General features: G+C 47.8%; 1 protein-coding gene across 2 annotated transcripts in view; it reads right to left on the bottom strand.

Moving 5' to 3' along the window:
* Positions 1-226: 226 nt before the first annotated feature.
* The window catches only part of THBS2 (thrombospondin 2), a 32645-nt gene continuing 14220 nt past the window's right edge, over positions 227-18651 (bottom strand). Inside the window, exons 8-22 of one of the 2 annotated variants that reach the window (XM_070603248.1) lie at positions 16901-17071; positions 16455-16631; positions 15462-15635; positions 14773-14900; positions 14541-14693; positions 13845-14063; positions 11424-11531; positions 10480-10639; positions 8989-9107; positions 8114-8348; positions 6226-6453; positions 5473-5744; positions 4806-4903; positions 3393-3532; positions 227-2326 (exon numbers count right to left, since the gene is read on the bottom strand). In XM_070603248.1, the coding sequence (XP_070459349.1) occupies positions 2319-2326; positions 3393-3532; positions 4806-4903; positions 5473-5744; positions 6226-6453; positions 8114-8348; positions 8989-9107; positions 10480-10639; positions 11424-11531; positions 13845-14063; positions 14541-14693; positions 14773-14900; positions 15462-15635; positions 16455-16631; positions 16901-17071 (2390 nt within the window). In that variant the 3' untranslated portion in view covers positions 227-2318. The remainder of the gene's footprint in view (positions 2327-3392; positions 3533-4805; positions 4904-5472; positions 5745-6225; positions 6454-8113; positions 8349-8988; positions 9108-10479; positions 10640-11423; positions 11532-13844; positions 14064-14540; positions 14694-14772; positions 14901-15461; positions 15636-16454; positions 16632-16900; positions 17072-18651) is intronic. The other variant, XM_070603249.1, reaches the window with a different exon arrangement.

The following is an 18651-nucleotide window of genomic DNA, read 5'->3' as shown; positions in this document are numbered from 1 at the left end:
AAAGCGCTGGGCGGCTTAGGATCGACGGAGACCTGCCTTGGTAGAGATGCTTTCTCCGCAAGGACCCAAAACCTACATCCTCCCCTGTGGCTGGTGAAGAGGAAACCTGTAACCCTTGTTCCCATTACAGGAAGCAAAACCTCAAGTCTTCCCTGTTGGGGTTTTTCTCCCATCCCCCCAAGAGAAACCCTGCTAATTCTTTTTAAAAAAGGGAGAGAGATTCATGTATAAAAACCTTTTTACAATTTATTTCCTCTTATTAATCTTGAAAGTATAAAAATGAGGCTCTGTCTAAATGTAGGGTTTCAGTGGTGAAATTCTGACCATGTGAACAAATAAATAAATATTTACAGTCTTTGGCAAAACAAATGAACTTTCATCCACCTGTACGAGAAGTTTGTTTAAAAAAAAAAAACATAAATAATTTACAAAAAAAAAATATGGTACATTCTAAATATTCACATCAGCATCCCACACCACTGTATGGTTTGGCCAAATACCACCAACACAGAAGACCTACACCTCTTCACAATGGCTACATTTAATGAAGGCTCCCAACCTTTGCTGTCTTGGGAATACAGTTCCACAAAAAATGCAAAAATAGTGCAGCAAAACAAAAAGAAAGTCAACCTCAAAAGAAGCAAGAAACGTAACTTTATCAAAATGAAACGTGTAAAGAGAGACAAAAGTGATGGGTCCCCTGTATTTGATGTAGAAATGAGATCGTTATGAATAGAAAGAGGAGGAAGATTTGCCCCAAATCAGACAGAAAAGACAAACTTCTCTTATTAAACCCCTTATGTGGAGTGAGAATAACTAACATTTCCTGCACAAAAATCATGCGATTTAAGCAAAAATAAATCAAACTTACGTATATCACTATGACTGGTTAATGGGTGTGTCTGGCAAAACTTAAAACTGATTTTTCCTTAGCATTAAAAGTTTTTAAAATTCTATGTACAGCAGATAGATAATAGTAAAAAATATTGAATTAAAGTCACTGGCAACAGTATATATTAAGGTTCCATTATAAACTCTTCATTATTATTTATTTATTCTATTACATTTTATAGCATGCTTTATCATGACAACATAATATTATAAATCCTGGTATTTTAATGGGAAGATATTTTGCTGCAACTGTATCTTTATATTATAGATTTGTTATACGTTTATTTCTAGAAATTATGCTACATATGTGTTACTTGGCATATTTAAAATAAGTTATTGGTGAATGGAACTGCATTCTGTATCCATTTAATAAATATTAGCAAAACATTTATAACTGGAACCTTAATGCAATGTGTTACCAAATTAGGTAGAAGCAAATTTTCCAGAGCTTCAAAGCCTAGAATAGGAATTCGATGGCAAAGTTCATCAGCTGATGCGTTTGTCTGCTTGTCCATTCTCCATCCAGGAGCACAGATTGGGAAAGAAGCTCAAGCAAAAATTCTGGCGATCAGAAGCAAAGTCAAGCAACAACTGGCCAGGAGTTTTCTCAAGTCTACAACAGCACAAGAGGCCAACTCCAGGGCCAGCCCATTGCTCCGTTAACCTTTCACACAGAGGAGGCTTTGCCAGCCCCACATCTGGACTCATGTTAGAGCCATTTTGCTGGAATTTTCCTTTGTGGATGAAACCGGATTTCTGCTGGGTATGAGGGCTTTCATTGCAGGACAAGAGAATGAGGGAAGGGGTGTTTGTTTATTCTCATAATTATTTTTAATGTTCCAACTAGTGAATTGATGTCCTGCATCATGCGACTATCTCCAGACCTCCTCCTTACTGTGTTCTGACTTCAGACTTGAGTCGGCCCTTCTTTATAATTGACCTAATTCGTGCAATACCATAGAACAGCTCTAACCCAAGAATAGGAACAACTTTCAGCACTGAAAATAGTGTAGCAATATTTTTCCTGCTTAATTTATGATAATGGCTTACACACAATATTCCCTTCAACTCCATATACACATAAATACAATAAGTAATTACATTTTATATGTAAACGTCATTCTTTTTAAACAAACAAGATAAAACAATGACATGTCATGCTCAATTTCCACTCCACACAAAGTCTCGTATATCATCAAACTGTTTTTCCTGTAGTGGGTTGGATGTTCATCTTTGGGTTCCATCGATATTTGTCCTCTGAAGGCACTTGGGCTTGGGGTCGATGACAAGAGGTGAAGAACCACTCAAGGTCAAGGTCAAGGACAGGAGGTGCTGCTTAAGAGAGAGAAGCTGGAAGGACCAGGATGGGCTGAGGTGTGTAGGTAACAGCATCTACAGTACGTTGCTGGAATTGCAGCAAATCTGGTTTAGACATCTACAAGAAAACAGGACACAGAATTAGGAAGATTGGACTGTGGGTTTGGTTTTGCTTTATGTTGTTTTACCTATACCCTAAAATATCATTATCTTAATTTAAAAAAAGGTATTCGTAAAATGGATGGATGTATGAATGGTTAGAAGAATAGATGGATGCACGCATGCATGGAAGGATGGATGGCAGGAAGGAAGAAAGCATGAACTGTCTCGAGAGGCAACCTGACACAGGGAGAAGAAGACTTGGCCAGAAGCAAGAAGACAAAGAGACATTCTTGTGTTTGCTTCATCTCTTTACTTTATGTGCCATTTTCAATATGTGGTTTTTGAGTAGTGTCTTACCTCATCTGTAGAAGGGGGGTATTTTCATGTCTACATGAAGGTGTGGGATTAGACCAGATAGGAGCTAAGTTCTCTTCCAGGTCTATAATATTTTGATTTAAATATACTCCTAGAGATATGACTAAAGAGAACCAACCTTTCTTCCCTCCTTCCTTCCTCCTTCCCTTCCCCCCTGCTTCATTCCCTGTTTCTTTTTCTTTCTTTCTCTTTCTTTCTTTCTTTCCTTCCTTCCTTCCTTCCTTCCTTCCTTCCTTCCTTCCTTCCTTCCTTCCTTCTTTCTTTCTTTCTTTCTTTCTTTCCTTCCTTCCTTCCTTCCTTCCTTCCTTCCTTCCTGCCTCCCTTCCTCCCTCTCTTTCTTTCTTTCTCTTTCTTCTCTCTTTTTCTCTCTCTTTCATTAACTTCCTTCTTTCATTTTTAGCAAGGGTAGCAACCTCAAAAGCCTAGAGGGGTCCAGAAGGTGTAGAAGATATAGGAAGCTACAGGAGAAAGGAGAGTGGAGATGAGTGGAGCCTGTGAATAACAGGAAAGTGTTTCTCCTACTAAAGGGATTCACATTCAATTTAAAATAAACAAAAGAACAACTCGAGTGACAAACAAAACATATGCAGAGAACAGGCCATCAGCCCATTGCCCTAACGTGCAGCTCCTGTGAAAATGAATTTCAATGTGTGTCCTCCCCACTTTCTGCCCACAGCTGCCCGACTGGACAGCACTCCCACACTCACCTCTGCATTCGTATTTCAGGTCTGAGAAATAGACCATTTCTTGGGAGAAGACAAACAGACCCAGCCGCCCGCCCGCGTAAGTTTGGTCGTAGATGGGTCCTGAATCCGCCATGACCTGTTTTCCTTCATGCACTAAGACTCTGAAAACAGGGGAAAAGGGAGAAAGAAAGAGAACGTGAACTCTGTGAAACACATTAACCAGAGGACAAGGGGTCAGCTTCCCCCTCACAACATAGAGGTTGACAGGAGACTTGCCCTTGAGGGCCAAAGAGTAGTCATGTAAGGTGAAGGATGTGTCCTAGTTTCCAGGCGTCTGGCAACATTTCCGTCTCCTGAGCACCAGGTTCTCCCCACTTGCATCATGGATCTCATGGCCTCCTTATTGCATCAAAACCACATGTTCATTTACTCCCTCCCTACTACCTGTGAGATGCATGAGAACAAGCATGGGGTTCTGTCCTACGTGCCCAGAGTGGGGCTGGATGCACTGATGCTTCTCCGATAGGATGGGGAGCACACAAGTGAATCATGGGAGACTCTCCATGGAAATCATGCCAGTGCAGCCAGCCTGCATGTCCCCTACTCAGATCTGCTTATTATTACTGGGGACATGTACACTCCTGGCATCTGTGAAGACTCCGACCGTACTGTGCTGTTACCAGCTAAGTTTAAATTTGCAAAAAACTGTAAATCATCCATAATTTGTTTTAATCAAATCGATTACAGAGGCCTGGCCCTGTTGCATAGTGGTTAAGTTTGGCATGCTCCACTTCAGCAGCCCTGGTTCACGGGTTTGGTTCCTGGGTGTCGACCTACACCACTCGTCTGCCATGCTGTGGAGGCATCCCACATACAAAGTAGAGGAAGACTGGCACAGATGCTAGCTCAGGGCTAATCTTCCTCAAGCAAAAAATCAAACCAAAAAGAAAAATCAATTACAAATGCTGCCATGCCAAGATGATAAAATTCTGTTGGATGGATATTTTTGAAAGTTTTACTGGAGCTGTGTTTTAAATTCGGCCATTCACAATACCAGAAATGAATATGAATCTGTTCTCCAAATGAGCCACAGCCTACTTTGCAGAGATACAGTTTGTTTTAATTGCACTTTCTCTCCCACGCCCAGAGTGAATATTAGGAGCAGAGATGCTTCCTCATCCTGCAAGTTATTTTAACAAGACAAATATGATTTTTCTCCTCTTCAACAGTTTTGTTTTTATTTTTTTAAAAAATAAATGATGTGTGGTGGAAGACGCAGGGTAGAAAACAGAAGGTATTTAAAGTGGATAAATCCAGGGACAACGCACAAGTTAGAAATCACTTGAGTTATTGACCTGTTAACGTTCAAACTTGCCTTTCAATGAAATGGGAAATCACTTGGTAGAAATGTAGCTGGCACTGAGCCACCCTCACCTTATATAACCCGTCTTAGGTCTGTGGGTCAGGTGCCACCTGTAGGCGGTGTAGTCTTTCCAGCCAATATTTTTAGGGTCATGCCATAAAGTACGAACCTGAGGGAAAAACATCACTCTTGAGTACAATTGGCACCCTGAGTCTTAACCACAGTCTTACAACACCAAATGGGGAGCAAAAACATTACTCCGTAAATTAATCCTTATGGCTCATGCTGCTCCACCCACCTCTGATACACTTCCTGGCATAAAGCTCTTGTGTGGATCATAATCCTTCAATAGGCAACCATATAATTCAGTGCTAGGAGCTCCAGCACTCGAACCACAGCCATGGGTTCAAATTCTGTGTCCTCTGCTTCCTCATCACAGGACATTGGGCAAAAAACTTAACCTTTTGAAACTCAGTTCTCCTAACTCTACCTGATGGTAGAAATATATTTAGTTTGCAAGAGGATTACCAATCGTGTTTATAAAAACACCAGGCATGGTGCCTTTAATAACGTGAGTACTCAATAAAAGCTTATTTAAATTATCATGACTTGAGTTAAAATGGACAAGAACGAAGGTGGGGTTATCTTTGGGACGGGCTGAGACTGCTCTCCTGAAAAAATACAGCAGCCATAGAGCAGAGTCAAAGGAGATGGTGTTGACGACACCGTCTTTCTCACCTGTCCCTCTGTGTTCCCAGTATGCCACAGGGCATTCCTCAGGTGCTCGCCTGTCCCCGTGGTGGAGTTGACCACCTTGAGGGACACGCCCGAGTAGCCGTACGCGCGGGTGGGCTGGTCTTCCCAGTAGGTCTGAGTGACCTGCTTCCACATCACCACATAGAAGCGGCTGCTGGACTGGTAGCCAAAGACGAAGCCAGCGTAATCGTCGTCCCGGTCAGTGTTGACGTAAAACGTGCCGCTGAAGTCCACAGACCCAAACTCGTCAAAACCTGGATGCCAGAGAGAGCATTCCGTCATAAGATTAAGACATACTCAGCCTTTCAGGAGATGCCTGCACTAGCCCGGGATCTCTGAATGCAGACATAAGGAGGCTGGGTTTAGCTCTCCGCTTCCATTCAACTCAGGCTCCATTGCTGTGAGATTAATGAAATCTACGGGATTTTATTTTTTCAGATCCCACTTATAGAGTTATGGCGGAGATTTACCGTAGTACATAATATTTTAAAGATCACGTCCATGAAAAAGATTGGCTTATTGAATATGAAACTTCAGACTTCAGAGAGGCAAATTCCTGCTTCCCGAAGTTCTTCTGTCAAGAATATTTAGGCAGTTTTACAAAGTATAGAGGGATGGGGGTTACCATAAAGACCACTAATCCCATCCATTTTTTTCCTAAAGAGCAGCCCACAAGCCTCTGAGGATGCCTTGCACCAAGAACCATGAATGATGGCGTGTATTTTGAAGGCTCACCGACTGCGATGCCAGGGTCGGAGTTAGCCGTCTGCACCAGCTCCTTGCCTTGATGGCGAATGACCCAGTTGGGATCGATCTGAGTGGTGCCCTTGGGGTCCAAGTGGACCATCTGGAAGTTCCTGAAGTCCGTCTCACTGATGGCACTGTTTTCAGGACACACGTCATCAATATCCGGGATGTTGTCATTGTCAAAGTCATCCTTGCAAGCATCGCCCCGCCCATCACCTGTCACCAAGGACAAGCAGAAAAAACAGAAAACAAAGTCAATGGTTTGCCATGTGCCTTTCTGTGTCTGAGAAAACCTAGTAAAATTCAAGGTTCGGGTCTTATTAGTGTCTCGAGGATTAATGCCCATAATCTCTAAAACACTTAGCTTGAATCCTTTTAGGTCTTGACGCTCTTTTCAAAACATATATGAGATAAACACTGCAGCAAAGCATGCTGCAATCATATTCCCATAAGAATCATTTCTCACTTCGTTCTGAACTAGAAACTGCGGGTAGGAAACCCGAACGGCTGTCAGGCAATACCAAGCGGAACATCCAGCTTTTTGTTTTTCTGACAGTTTACAGAACTCCTGTTATCACCTCTCTTAATCAGCCCTTCCTGGAATCTACTTGGCATTTGGAGCAGAACTCTTACACGAAGAATGATTTTCCCTCGGGAGACGTGGACTCCCCTCATTTGGAAGCATCTTTTCAAATTCCCCAGCGAGTGGCTGGAGGGGTGGCGGGCTTGGGTGGCCCCTGTCCCCGGTGCGTGTAGGGGGAAGAACTTGGCAGCTTTCCCAGCTCTCTAGTCCGTGGCAATGATGGCAATCCCCCAGGCAGATGTCAGTTTACTAAACTAGCGCATTTTAGTGCCTGTTGCTTTAGCAGGAGAAAAAGATATTGAGGTCAACTGAATTTCCTGTCCTATTCTTCAAACTATTTTCAGTTCTGTTCAATCACAGGTGTTCCACCTACTGCGTGGCAGGTGCACACTCATAGGAAGCTTTAAAAAAAACACTAAATGCTCTGTGCATGTCAGCCTCTCCTCCATCCCAGACTCCTCTCTGGGTACAAGGCCCAGAGTTTCTCCACTAGGAGGGGTCAGCAAGCCCCCTCCCCAAGCCGAGAGGCTGTGGGAACTGAAGCCATCAGTTCTCATGTCAAGAATGAGCTTCGGGCCCTCTGCTGAAATGCCTTCCTGCTGCTCTGCGGGAAGGATCCTCGGAGCTGCCCTTCAGCCCAGCGAGCCTCTCCATGTGCTTCTTAGTCATGTTGGCTCGACACCCAACCATCCCTTATCTCAGTTTGTGAAGGATGTGTGTTCCCCGCGCAGCGCTCGAGTCAGCCAGGATTCCACGCAAGGAGCCACTTTCTCACAGCCTCTGTCAGAAGCCACTGAGCACAGCTGTGCTCCTCACGCATTCCTTAAGACTCTGGTAGGAAATCCCCAGCCCGTCCCTGTGATTTTACGCCCTCAAGATCCCATCCTGCTACAGACCACTTAGTTGTATTCACTGCCAGGCAAAATAGGTCTTTTTCCTGATATTTCACACGCTTGCCATTTTTGTTTGTTTTGCCCTTAAAAAGCAAACCCTCACTCTCCCCTAGCTGTCAAAACACAATCAAGCACAGCTTTGTCCTGCTTGTAACCAGCATTTCTTCACAGAGATGCTCAAAAGTTTGAAAATTACGTGGACACTGAGATTTTTGCCCATCCTGACACAGACAAACACACGTTTTCACATTTCATCCGTCAGCTAATACAGAAGCCTAGAGTGTGCAGAGCAGGTGGGGCAGAGGAAACCGCTATTCCACGGGTCTGGTGCCTTCAGACCACACGGCACGTGGGTTTTCCCACCTGGAGTTTCAGATGCATGACCTGGGGCAGCGCCTACCATCTGAGTCCTCCTGCTCCGGGTTTGACACGAGCCGGCAGTTGTCCCTGTCGTCAGGAACCCCGTCGTTGTCGTCATCCGAGTCACAGGCGTCACCCTGGCCATCGTGGTCATGGTCGGCCTGGTTGGCGTTGGAGATGTAAGGGCAGTTGTCCTGGTTGTTCTGGTGGCCGTCCTCATCGATGTCTTCATTGTTGTCACACTGGTCTCCCACAAGGTCATTGTCCACATCAGTCTGGAAAACAGAGCACGGGGACAGCAGCGTTGAACATCCATCCAGTGAAAGGGATGCCGGATTGAAAGGCCCCCTGGGATTTGGGGGCTGGACCACTGCATCCACCATGTGAGCGGCTGAGTCCATGGAGAGGTCACACCACTATCTACATCAGACTCAGGGCGGGAATCGAGGACTCTTTCCACCGCATGCTACCTCTCTACAGGGGCTCAATTTACCTAGGGAGACTGGAAAGAATTAACAGCTCCAGACTCATGTCCCTCTTTGACATCGTCTGCTACAACACATCCTATGAACTAGATCAATATATTATGTTCTCACCGTGTCTTCCAAACACAAATCTGGAACAGAAGTCAATTCCCATGTTTGCAACAGGGAAGTGCACAGACACACAGAGAGAGGCACACTCTCCCTCCAGATGGTGAGGTGACTCCTTTGGCCTGTGGCCAACGAGATACAAGAGCTGTGCCTACATTCGAGTTCAGTAAATGTTTTCAATTAAAACTATGGGAAAGCCTGTGCTGTCATGTCTTGCCAGAACTAATGGAAAACCACAAAGGCATATACATCTCTGACTGATCAGGTCCTCAACCCTCCTTCTGCTCATAGATACAACCTGATCAATTGCCTAATCAATTACCTGGTCGGGGTTGTGCACCAGGGGGCAGTTGTCACAGTGGTCACCCACGCCATCGCCGTCGGTGTCTCTCTGGTCAGTGTTGTAGACGTACGGACAATTGTCTCTCTCGTTGAAGACATCTGCAAGGAGTCAAGGGAATAAAAAAAGAACAGAAGCCTGATGCGTTTAGAAAGAGCACATTGCTTTTCAAAAGAGTGATCTAAGGATATGGTAAAATGCAAAGATTATTAGATGTGTGGAAGAATGCATGTCAGATTTCCCACTAAAATTTAAATTCCCTTAGTTTAAAATAGAACCAACTCTTGGAGCTTTCTAGATAATGCCACCCAATGAGGACTTAGTAAATGTGTTGTCACAATGTAAATCTCTGAGCTCCCTACTTTGATTACCTCCCTTAACATGCATTCAGGAGATATGCATTGAGCTCCTAGGAACTGGTTAGATTCCTAAGTTATGTTGCCTTCTCATCCATTTCCTACACTAGCAGAAAAATAACAATGGCAGAGTTTGATGGATTTTTAGGTGTAATACCTTATTTCAAGAAATCTGAAAATAGATAATGAATTCCATCAACATTGGAGTTGAGAAAATATACAAACTAGCAGGGGACGGCAATGATACTGCTAGTAATGAGGCACAAGGGCAGCAAAGCTTCAAATCTGTGAGTCAGAAGGAAAAACACAGAGTCAAGGCCCAGTGTCTGTCTTGTCCTGGCAGGAGAAGGGAGTCACCCCAAGGTCCCAGCTGCTGTAAACCCTAGAGAGCAGCAAGGTGGGTGGAAACCCAAGTCAGCATTACAGAAGGTTACTCCCATGAAAGTACACTAGCAGACAAAATGCAGGGGAGAGTGGGGAGGGCGAGCCCCTGGGGTGAGAGCTGACACAGGGCAGAGGCTGGTGCCAGGGTGCGGAATGGGGTAGAGGAAGCATGGGTGTAAGTCTCCTGAGCCTGGTGTGCAGAAACCCAAAGGGCGAGGCTGTGCTATGAGGTACAGGGCTGCTTCCCAGGGCACTGGGACCTGGTGGTGTCAGAGATCGCCAACGTCTGTGGATACCTGGAAACCTTGGAGGAGTTTTGCCATGAAAGATTCAATGATGGCAAGAAATCAAGGTGAGGATAGAAATGTCCCAGGAGAGGCAGATGCTGTCATGAGACCTTGCCCAGAAACACAGTTTGGTGAGGAGAGAGGACTGGGCTCCTGGAGCTTTGAAAGGGGGTGTGCATTACAGAAGACACCAGGAAGGGCACAAGGACACTGCACTAGGAGCCTGGGGTAGGACAAAGGAGGATGCCAAAGAGTGGTCCTGAGGCAGGCGGCCCCTTCCACGGACCCATGGGGAAAGACAAGGCTCCTATGAGAACAGCTTAATGAATCATTTAATCTTGTATTAGCATATGGATGAAGTTGAGCTGATCCAACAAGCACAGAATGAACCATGAGGTCTGCAAACACTTCTAGCTCTGAACCTCAAGCCCACAAGCAGAACTGACCGTCTCCGTCGATGTCCACGGAACAGGCGTCACCCTCCCCGTTGTTGTCCGTGTCGATCTGAGCGGGGTTGTGCACGTAAGGGCAGTTGTCGCAGCGATCCCCAACCTCATCTTTGTCGTAGTCAAATTGACGGGGGTTGAAGAGAAGCTGGCAGTTGTCCTAGAAAAGAACAAGGCAAGAGTTTAAGAAATAACACGGGAATGTTTACTGGATTGCTCATCAAATGGCTTTGCTTTTCTAAGTCATGTTCTCAGAGTAGCTCCAAAAATCAACGTAGAGATGCAGAAAACAGAGCTGGCAAGCCCGCGCCAACATGTTCTTGGTAGCAAATCATCTCACAATTATTTATGCATCTGTCCCCTGCTAAAAAAAGGTTGAGATTTTATATGGCAAAAATAATATACCATATAGCTCATGGTGAGGATAGAAACTTAAATGTCAACTGAATGAATGAATGAAGAGTCAATGGATCAAGGAAAGTCAGATGTAGGAAAGCTGTGAATAAAAATTTAGGTTATCTACCCCTGCGAGTGCCACATTATGCACTAATATGTTAAATCATTTATGTTTTGCAACAATTTTCTCAGAAAATGGTCACATCTAAATATTGCCACAAAGGCAAGTTTATCACTCACTGAGGTGACAGCCTCGCCCATCATTGGTACCCCACCAGCGGAGGGGTAGATAAGTCCCTCTGTATGCAATTAAAAGTAAATTAAACTGTTAAAAACATTTCCAGCAGAGCACCCCAGATGGTTCCATGCTCTGGTTGGTTAATTCACTTTTGGAAAAGACCAACATTCTCTCTTTGTGACTTTTGGGAATGACTTATGCAGGACTACTCGCCAAGACAATGGCATTTATAGGACTATGTGGCATAAAGCACTCCTCTCCTCTGATCCTTTTACTCATGAAATCGAGAAACGGCACAGCCCCGTCCGACCTTCTCATCATCGACGCCATCGTTGTCATCGTCATCGTCGCAGGCATCGCCAATGCCGTCCTTGTCAAAATCTTCTTGTCCAGAATTAGGCAGGAGGGGACAGTTGTCCTGCAATGGGAGGAAGGATAGCAGTTACAAACACATTCTGCAGAGCCCCCTCCGCTCAGGAAGGCAGGCTAAATAAAATGGAGAGGGCAGAGCTGACGACGTCCGTGTCAGACATCTGTGTTCAATCAAGAGCAGAAGATAAGAGACCTTGCAGCGAGGCCAGAGGCACATGAATTTCTTTTCAAGTGCTGCCCTAGAAATTATGTCACCACCACTAGTGGGTCGAGATAAAAGAAGCTGCATCCTGAGCCCGGATCCCTGTGTGACTGCCAAAAACCCAGAGAAACAGACAAGAGTGAGGGACTGTGGTCCCGTGAGAATGTGGAAGGGAGCAGAGCCTCCAGAGTCCCCCGGGCTCCCCACAAACTCTGACTCATCCATCAAAGCTGATTTTAACCCTCATTAGCTAACAGATGCCCGAGTCTCTGAAGGTGCAGTGATCTGTTCAGAAACTGAGGCTGAGGACTCCAATTTGCCTCCCCATTTCAGCTCTTTGCAGTAAGTGGATAACGTGTAATTGGGGAAAAAGATCGTTTCATTTCTGTCCAACTGTGTTTTAACTGAAAGCTGAGCTGTGCAGACACTAACGACCTGAGGGAAGTGGAAACACAGAAAAGGGCAGAAAGCGTGTGTTCCAGTGACATTAATGCACAGGTCACAGAAGCCCCAGGGGACACCTCTTTCCACAAAAATGAAAAAAAAAAAGTAGGACGACCTCAGAGCAGCACAGTCTTAGCTTGACGGACACCTTCCGTGGTTTCCGCCGTGGCGTCTTGGGTACTGTTGATGCTTAACGGAAATCTACAATAATCAATTCAACAAGCACCCATTCCCCATGGAGACATCAAGCTCGACCCCCAAGCTCCTCATGTTGGGGATGGCGGGGTACGGTGGGCTGTGGTCAGGGAGATGCAAGGCAGGTGGAAATGTGGCCTTGGTTTGTTCAAAGCAGAGTCGCTTTTTGTTCCAGTTGACATCTGCCATCTTTAATCAAGGGTGACAGAAACAAAATTTAAATTATAACTTCTGTTATTCAAAATCCACGGGAACAAATAAATACGAAATAGAGGAATATATGTAGACTTTCAAATGACGTCCTTCGCCAATCTGTAGCATTCATGTTTCTGAAGCTATTAAGGCATAAAACTACTCTAAAACTTTTTGGGACATTTTATATAGTGGACTGGATGATGGTTCCCAAAATATACAACATGCCTTAATCTCTGGAACCTGTGAGTGTTACCTTATCTGACGAAATAGTGACTATCACCTTATACGGTAAAAGTGAACATGACCTTAGATGGCAAAAGATGTGACTGAGTTCAGGGTCTTGAAAGGATGGGTTTATCCCGGGGTATGCAGGTGTGCCCCACAGACAACCAGGTGTGTCCTTATAAGAGAGAGACAGAGGCAGCTTGGGGACAGACACAGAGGAGGTGGCGAGGTGAAGACAGAAGCAGAGATTGGAGTGATGTGTCCGTAAGCCAAGGGACACCTGGAGCCATGAGAAGCTGAGGAGGCAGGAAGGAGCCTCCCTGGAAGCTCCAGAGGGACTGGGGTGACACCGTGATTCCAGACTCCTGGCTCCAGACTGTGAGAGGATGAATTTCCGCTGTTCTCAGCCACCAGGTTTGTAGTCCTTGGCTACAGCGGCCTCGGGAAAGCAATGCCCTGTTACAGATCAGGAGGAAGTTCATTCTCCCAGGTGGCCTGATCGCTTCCTCCACTGCAGCACACTGGGGTCTTTGCCAAGAAAACTGTTTGCTAAATCTGACTGAGTGACCGTCTGCAGACACCTCAGGTTCTCCACAGCCCTGGAACAGTGTGGGGTCTGCTTATGTCCCCACATAAGGAGGATCCCTTGCTCAACTCCCTGACTTCAAGGCTATCTTTGTATTCAGTCAACAAACATATATTAGATGCAATATCTTCTCCCCCCAGCTCCCACCAATGAGCAGTGTGGCCATATGGCTCCTTTTCATAGTAATCCCTGGAATGTACTGGAATGAAATTCATGGAGAAAGGGCTCAACCTGATGATAGAAATCCATTAGGCAGATGCCTTGAGATGCTGGCTGATGGCCCTGGTGACATCACACCCAGGCTCCCCTCCGCCCCACAAATGTGGGCAAAACGCGCCCTCTTTCTGCTATGTCATTGTCTCAAGAAAGGAAACCCACGTGGAGTGTAGGAGGCAGCTGGGAACGATTTGGAGTCTCCAACGGTTTAGACCAATAAGTTATCTCCCAATGGGACACGACCACCCCAAGCGGGAATTCCTGGAGTCGGGGGAGGCTGAAGCGTCCGGTCTCACCTTGATGCAGTGGTAGGTGGCGTTGGTGGCGCAGACCAGATTCTTGTTGGGCCAGCCGTCCAGGTCGGAGTCCTCTCCACAGATGAGCCCGTCGCCTGCGTAGCCCGTCTGGCACTCGCACTTGTACATGGGGTCGCTGAAGTGGCCCAGGTAGATGCACTCTGCGTGCTTGTGGCAGCTGTGCGTCTTGTCCTTGCATGGGTTTTCAGGCTCACACACCTACAGGATGAAGGGCTTAGGATACCATCTGAGACCCTAACCCTGACAGGAGGGGTCTGAGGCTGCCATCAGGGCCAAGAGCAGGGGTGCGGGTTTCCTCCCCAGAGGACGCTGCTGGGCACGCATCCAGAAACTCGGAACTTTGTTCTTTCTAGAAGGGGCCTTGAGGCACTCTTCAGTGACCCCACCCTGCCACACCAAGGTCACGTCTGAGCCCACAGATGACCACATGGTGTTACTGATGCACGAAAAAGCGGTCACCCTGGTCCTGGATTCTTTGCATGAAAACTCAGCTCTGCGTCCCCATGTTGGTCGGGTCAATGGCAGGCAGGGGCTCTAACAGCTTCCCTGAGATTGAGTACCCTCTGTGTCTCTCCCACAATGCCGCCCTTTTTCTTCTCTCTCCCACCCTCCGTTTTTGGGACTCTTGCCCGACTTTCTAGAGCCTGCAACAAAAACAAAGCCAGCATTGCTCACTTGCTTTTCGGTCCTGGCCGCCTCCAGCCCGACACCGAAGGGCTGGCTGCCTTTGTAGCGAGGGGGGCACGGCAGGCAGTGGAACCCCGGGTTGGTGTTGACGCAGCGGTGCGCCTTGCTCGTGGAGAAGCAGACATCTGTGACCACGGCACACTGCGGGGACAAGCAGACAGGAGCCCGTCACTCCCCGCTCTCCCCGGGGCACCCTTCTGCCCGGGGCGGGGGCACCCACCTCGTCCAGGTCCTCGCAGTGTGTGCCGTTGCCCAGGAAGCCCACTGGGCAGGAGCCGCAGGACCAGGACCCATCGGGGAAGCTGCTGCACTCAGCTCCCGGAAAGCAGGGGTTGGATAAGCAGCCATCTGTGTGGGGCAAGCAGAGCAGGGTTAACTCTGGGTCCAGGCAGCACCATGATTAACTATGCACCAGTCACTCACAGAGGACAGAAACCCCGTCTGAGCCCGAGAGGCTTGGGGCTGCCCTATCAGCCTCTCTGCATTTTAGCTGCAGTGCAGCTGAGCTTGTAGGAGCATGCTGGTGATGTCCATACAGGGCAACACCAGACAGCCACCCAAAGTTATCATCTCCAGGAAGATATCCTTAAATGGTAAAAATGGAGTAGTTTCCAGGAGCACGTGTACACTAAGACATTCATCATGTGTAGTGTTCTGTGCTGCATTGTGTGTGTTTTCTGCTTTTACCTAAAAATGCTGGAGGGACATATCACAGATGTCAAAAGCCGTGATCTTTACGTGCACAGAGTTGATCTTTCTTTTTTATGTTTTCTATATATTTGCCAAAAATGTTTAGACTTTTGATCAACATAAAAACTCAGTGGTTTCCTCAAAGACTGCTCCGGCTGAAGTGTACAGACCCAGGGACAGCGGGATCCGGAGGGCTGGGCAGGCGGCGTGCACACCCACCTACGGGGCAGCTCCTCTTGTTGCACATCTGATGCTCCTTGATGTCCCCCACGCAGGCCTTCCCTCCGTACTGAGGCTCCGGGCTGTTACAGACACGCGTCCGCTCCCGGATCCCCCCAGCACAGGTGACCGTACAGGCTGACCACGGGGACCAGGGGCTCCACCGCCCATCAACTGCAGGGAGAAAGCACCAAGAGGGTCAAGGAGAGGGAAGGCCACCGGGGCTGTGGGCTCGAGGGGGAAGAACCCGGTGACGGGGCATCTCCATGGGTCGCAGCAAAAATTGGTAAGAAAGTCCTTTCACGACCCTAACACCAGGGGGTGATGGAGATGGGAAATTTCAGCTGGTTTCGTTTTTACCTCTGGACAGAGAAATCATACAATCTTAGCGTCTAGAAGCTGCTGACCAGGGCCTGCTGGCTGCAGGTGCAGCTCCGTCACGCCCCAGAGGTGCGAGCTTCTAGAACGTTGTGTGAAGCTGAAGTTCATTCGAAACGGTCATCGTTCAGCATCAGCCCAGTGGATGACCTCACAGTGAAAGGTAACAGGCTACCCTCTCCTTTTTACTGAGTTTCAACACACTGCATAAGTCAGTTTTCCCAAGACGGGCTGGCCTTTTGAACCCGCGTGTTTCCTGTAAATTCAGACTCCAGCCCGCCCCAGACTGCAGAGGAGGCCGTCTCCCGAGACACATCATTCTGCACCATCCATGCTTCCCCCAGTCGCAGCGCACACCATAACAGTTCCCACGGTTCTGGCTTGTTTTTCTCTCAATGGTAGATGAATTAGAGTTTAATTGAGCAAGCTCAGACAAGTCAGAGCCAAGCGCAGGCGATGGGCGTTAATCCCGAGGGCCGGCTTCTCCCTTTTATTGCTCAAGCCCTGCTCTGAGAGTCTGCGGGACTGAAGCTGGCCGCATGGGCCTGGCCCCGGGGCCCTGGTCCCAGCTGTCTGCACGCACCCACTCCCAACCTCGGCTTGCGCCCCACTTACTCGGGCAGGGGGGACCCTGGCAGGCCTTTGTCTCTCGGCCACTCCCTTTGCAGCTCTTGCCCCCCATCTGGGGGACCGGCGAGTTGCAGAGCCGGATTCGCGTGATGTTGCCGACCCCACAGGTCACGGAGCAGGAGGACCAAGGCGACCAGTGGCTCCAGCCGCCGTCCTGCCGAACTAGCACACGGAGAAGTACAAAGACATCAGCGGCTAGGGCCACTTAGCAAACGGCCCCGGGGGGCTGCCCGTCCCTGGAGTTTACCAAGCCCGCTGGAGAGGAGGGGAAGAGCTGGGAAAGACCTCAGCCAGCTGGAGTCCTTGGACAAGGCTGCGCACCTCCCAGAAATGGCAGCCGGCAGCCCGTCCTCGCCCAACCCCAAAACCCAAAGGTCTGGGGGGATGCTGACCCAGCCCTCCAGGACGGCTGGAGCGCTTCTGACACTCACTGCGGTTGTCGCATTTGCCCAGGCTGCATGCCCGCGTCTGGATGGACGGCCCCAAGCAGGTGTTGCTGGTGACGTCGCACGACCGGCCCCTCTGCTGGGTGCCAGACCCACAGGTGGCGGAACACTCGGTCCACTCTGCCCACGGGGACCAGCCCTCCTCACCATCTGCTGCTGGGTGGGAAGCACAAGGGCTGGTCAAGCCTCTGCCCCGTGACTGGCCACAGAAGGGAGAGGCACACGCACTGGGCCATGTGGCAGAACCATGTACTGGGCAGAAGGGGTGTGCAACTTCCCACGGAGGGGGGCGCCCTGAGGGTGAGCACTGCCATGTGGGCAAAGTCCTCCAGTTACCCAACGTCCATCCCTGGGCCGGAGCTCAGGGGCCACCTGCCCAGGAGAGGATGGACGGGTGGTTCAGTGGATGCACGGGGAGCATGTCCACGTCTGAGCAACCTCAACCATGCGTGTCCGGGAAGGTGTCTACGGATTTCTCAAATGGCTTACAAAAGCGGGTCCTGAAGCACATCTTGGCATTACTAAGGTTTAATTTACTTCCGTTCTAACCTCCATTTGCTGATTTATATATGGTAATGGAATTTTTCAATTTTTGGTTGAAACTACAGGTCACAAATTTAGTTCCAAATAATTTAAAATGGGATAAGTTAAAAAAGCAATTTCCTGGGGCCAGCCCGGTGGCGCAGGGGTTAAGTTCGCACGTTTCTCTTCGGCAGCCCGGGGTTCACTGGTTCGGATCCCGGGTGCGGACATGGCACCGCTCAGCACGCCATGCTGTGGTAGGCGTCCCACATATAAAGTAGAGGAAGATGGGCACAGATGTGAGCTCAGGGCCAGTCTTCCTCAGCAAAACGTGGAAGATTGGTAGTTGTTAGCTCAGGGCTAATCTTCCTCAAAAGAAAAAAGCAAGCAATTTCCTGCAAAGACATTCTTCACAGGAAATTACAATCCCTAAATAAGAGAAAAGTCAGTAACTTAATGCAGAGATTGATCTGGTAAACAGTAAAAGATGCTATATACCCTACTGTCATATTTACGTGGTGAAGAACCCTGTGAATGTCTACGATTCAGTGTTCCAGAAAACAGGAAAAAAGAGAAGAATTGTCAGGAGGCCTTTTTCTGTGCTATTATTCTCTCAATAGAGTAAAATATCTTCCTTTAATCTAACGTGGATCTTAGGTTTTCATAGTGACGTTTTTATGCTCTGCAGTACTATCTCATTTGGTGAATGTCTATTTAACACATAATATGGATCAGGCACTTTCACATATATTGTACTGTTTATCTTAATCATGAGCCAACCTTACGGAGGGGGCATAATCTTTCTGTGTTTTAGCGATAATGAATCTGAAACCCATAAAATTTACGATTTGCTCAAAATCGTAGACAGGCAGAGCCTGAGCCTGTCTCCAAATCTGTTCATCGTCCACATCCAAGGGATGACACACAAGATCTGGGGCCACCAACAGAAGGAAGTTTCTTTATCCAGCCCCCTGCCAGCCCCACAGCCAAGGCGAGTCTGGACGCCAGGCTCACCGTCGAAATGGAGGGCCTGTGGAAAGCAGAGGGGGCCTGGAGGGAGGAGATGCTACGACAAGGCTCCAGATGGCACAGGGAGGCAGCGCGTCCCAAACCTTTGTGTCCTCAACGTCCGGGCCCCCAGACCAGGAATACAGGATGGAAAATAGCGAAAGACGAACCAGGCATTTTAAAGAAAATTCCTAGGAAAGAACAGT

This window comes from Equus przewalskii, chromosome 32 (genome assembly GCF_037783145.1).
Source record: "Equus przewalskii isolate Varuska chromosome 32, EquPr2, whole genome shotgun sequence".
Lineage (NCBI taxonomy): Eukaryota > Metazoa > Chordata > Mammalia > Perissodactyla > Equidae > Equus > Equus przewalskii.
Note: the sequence above shows the minus strand (reverse complement) of the source record. Positions and strands in the feature narration are given on the sequence as shown.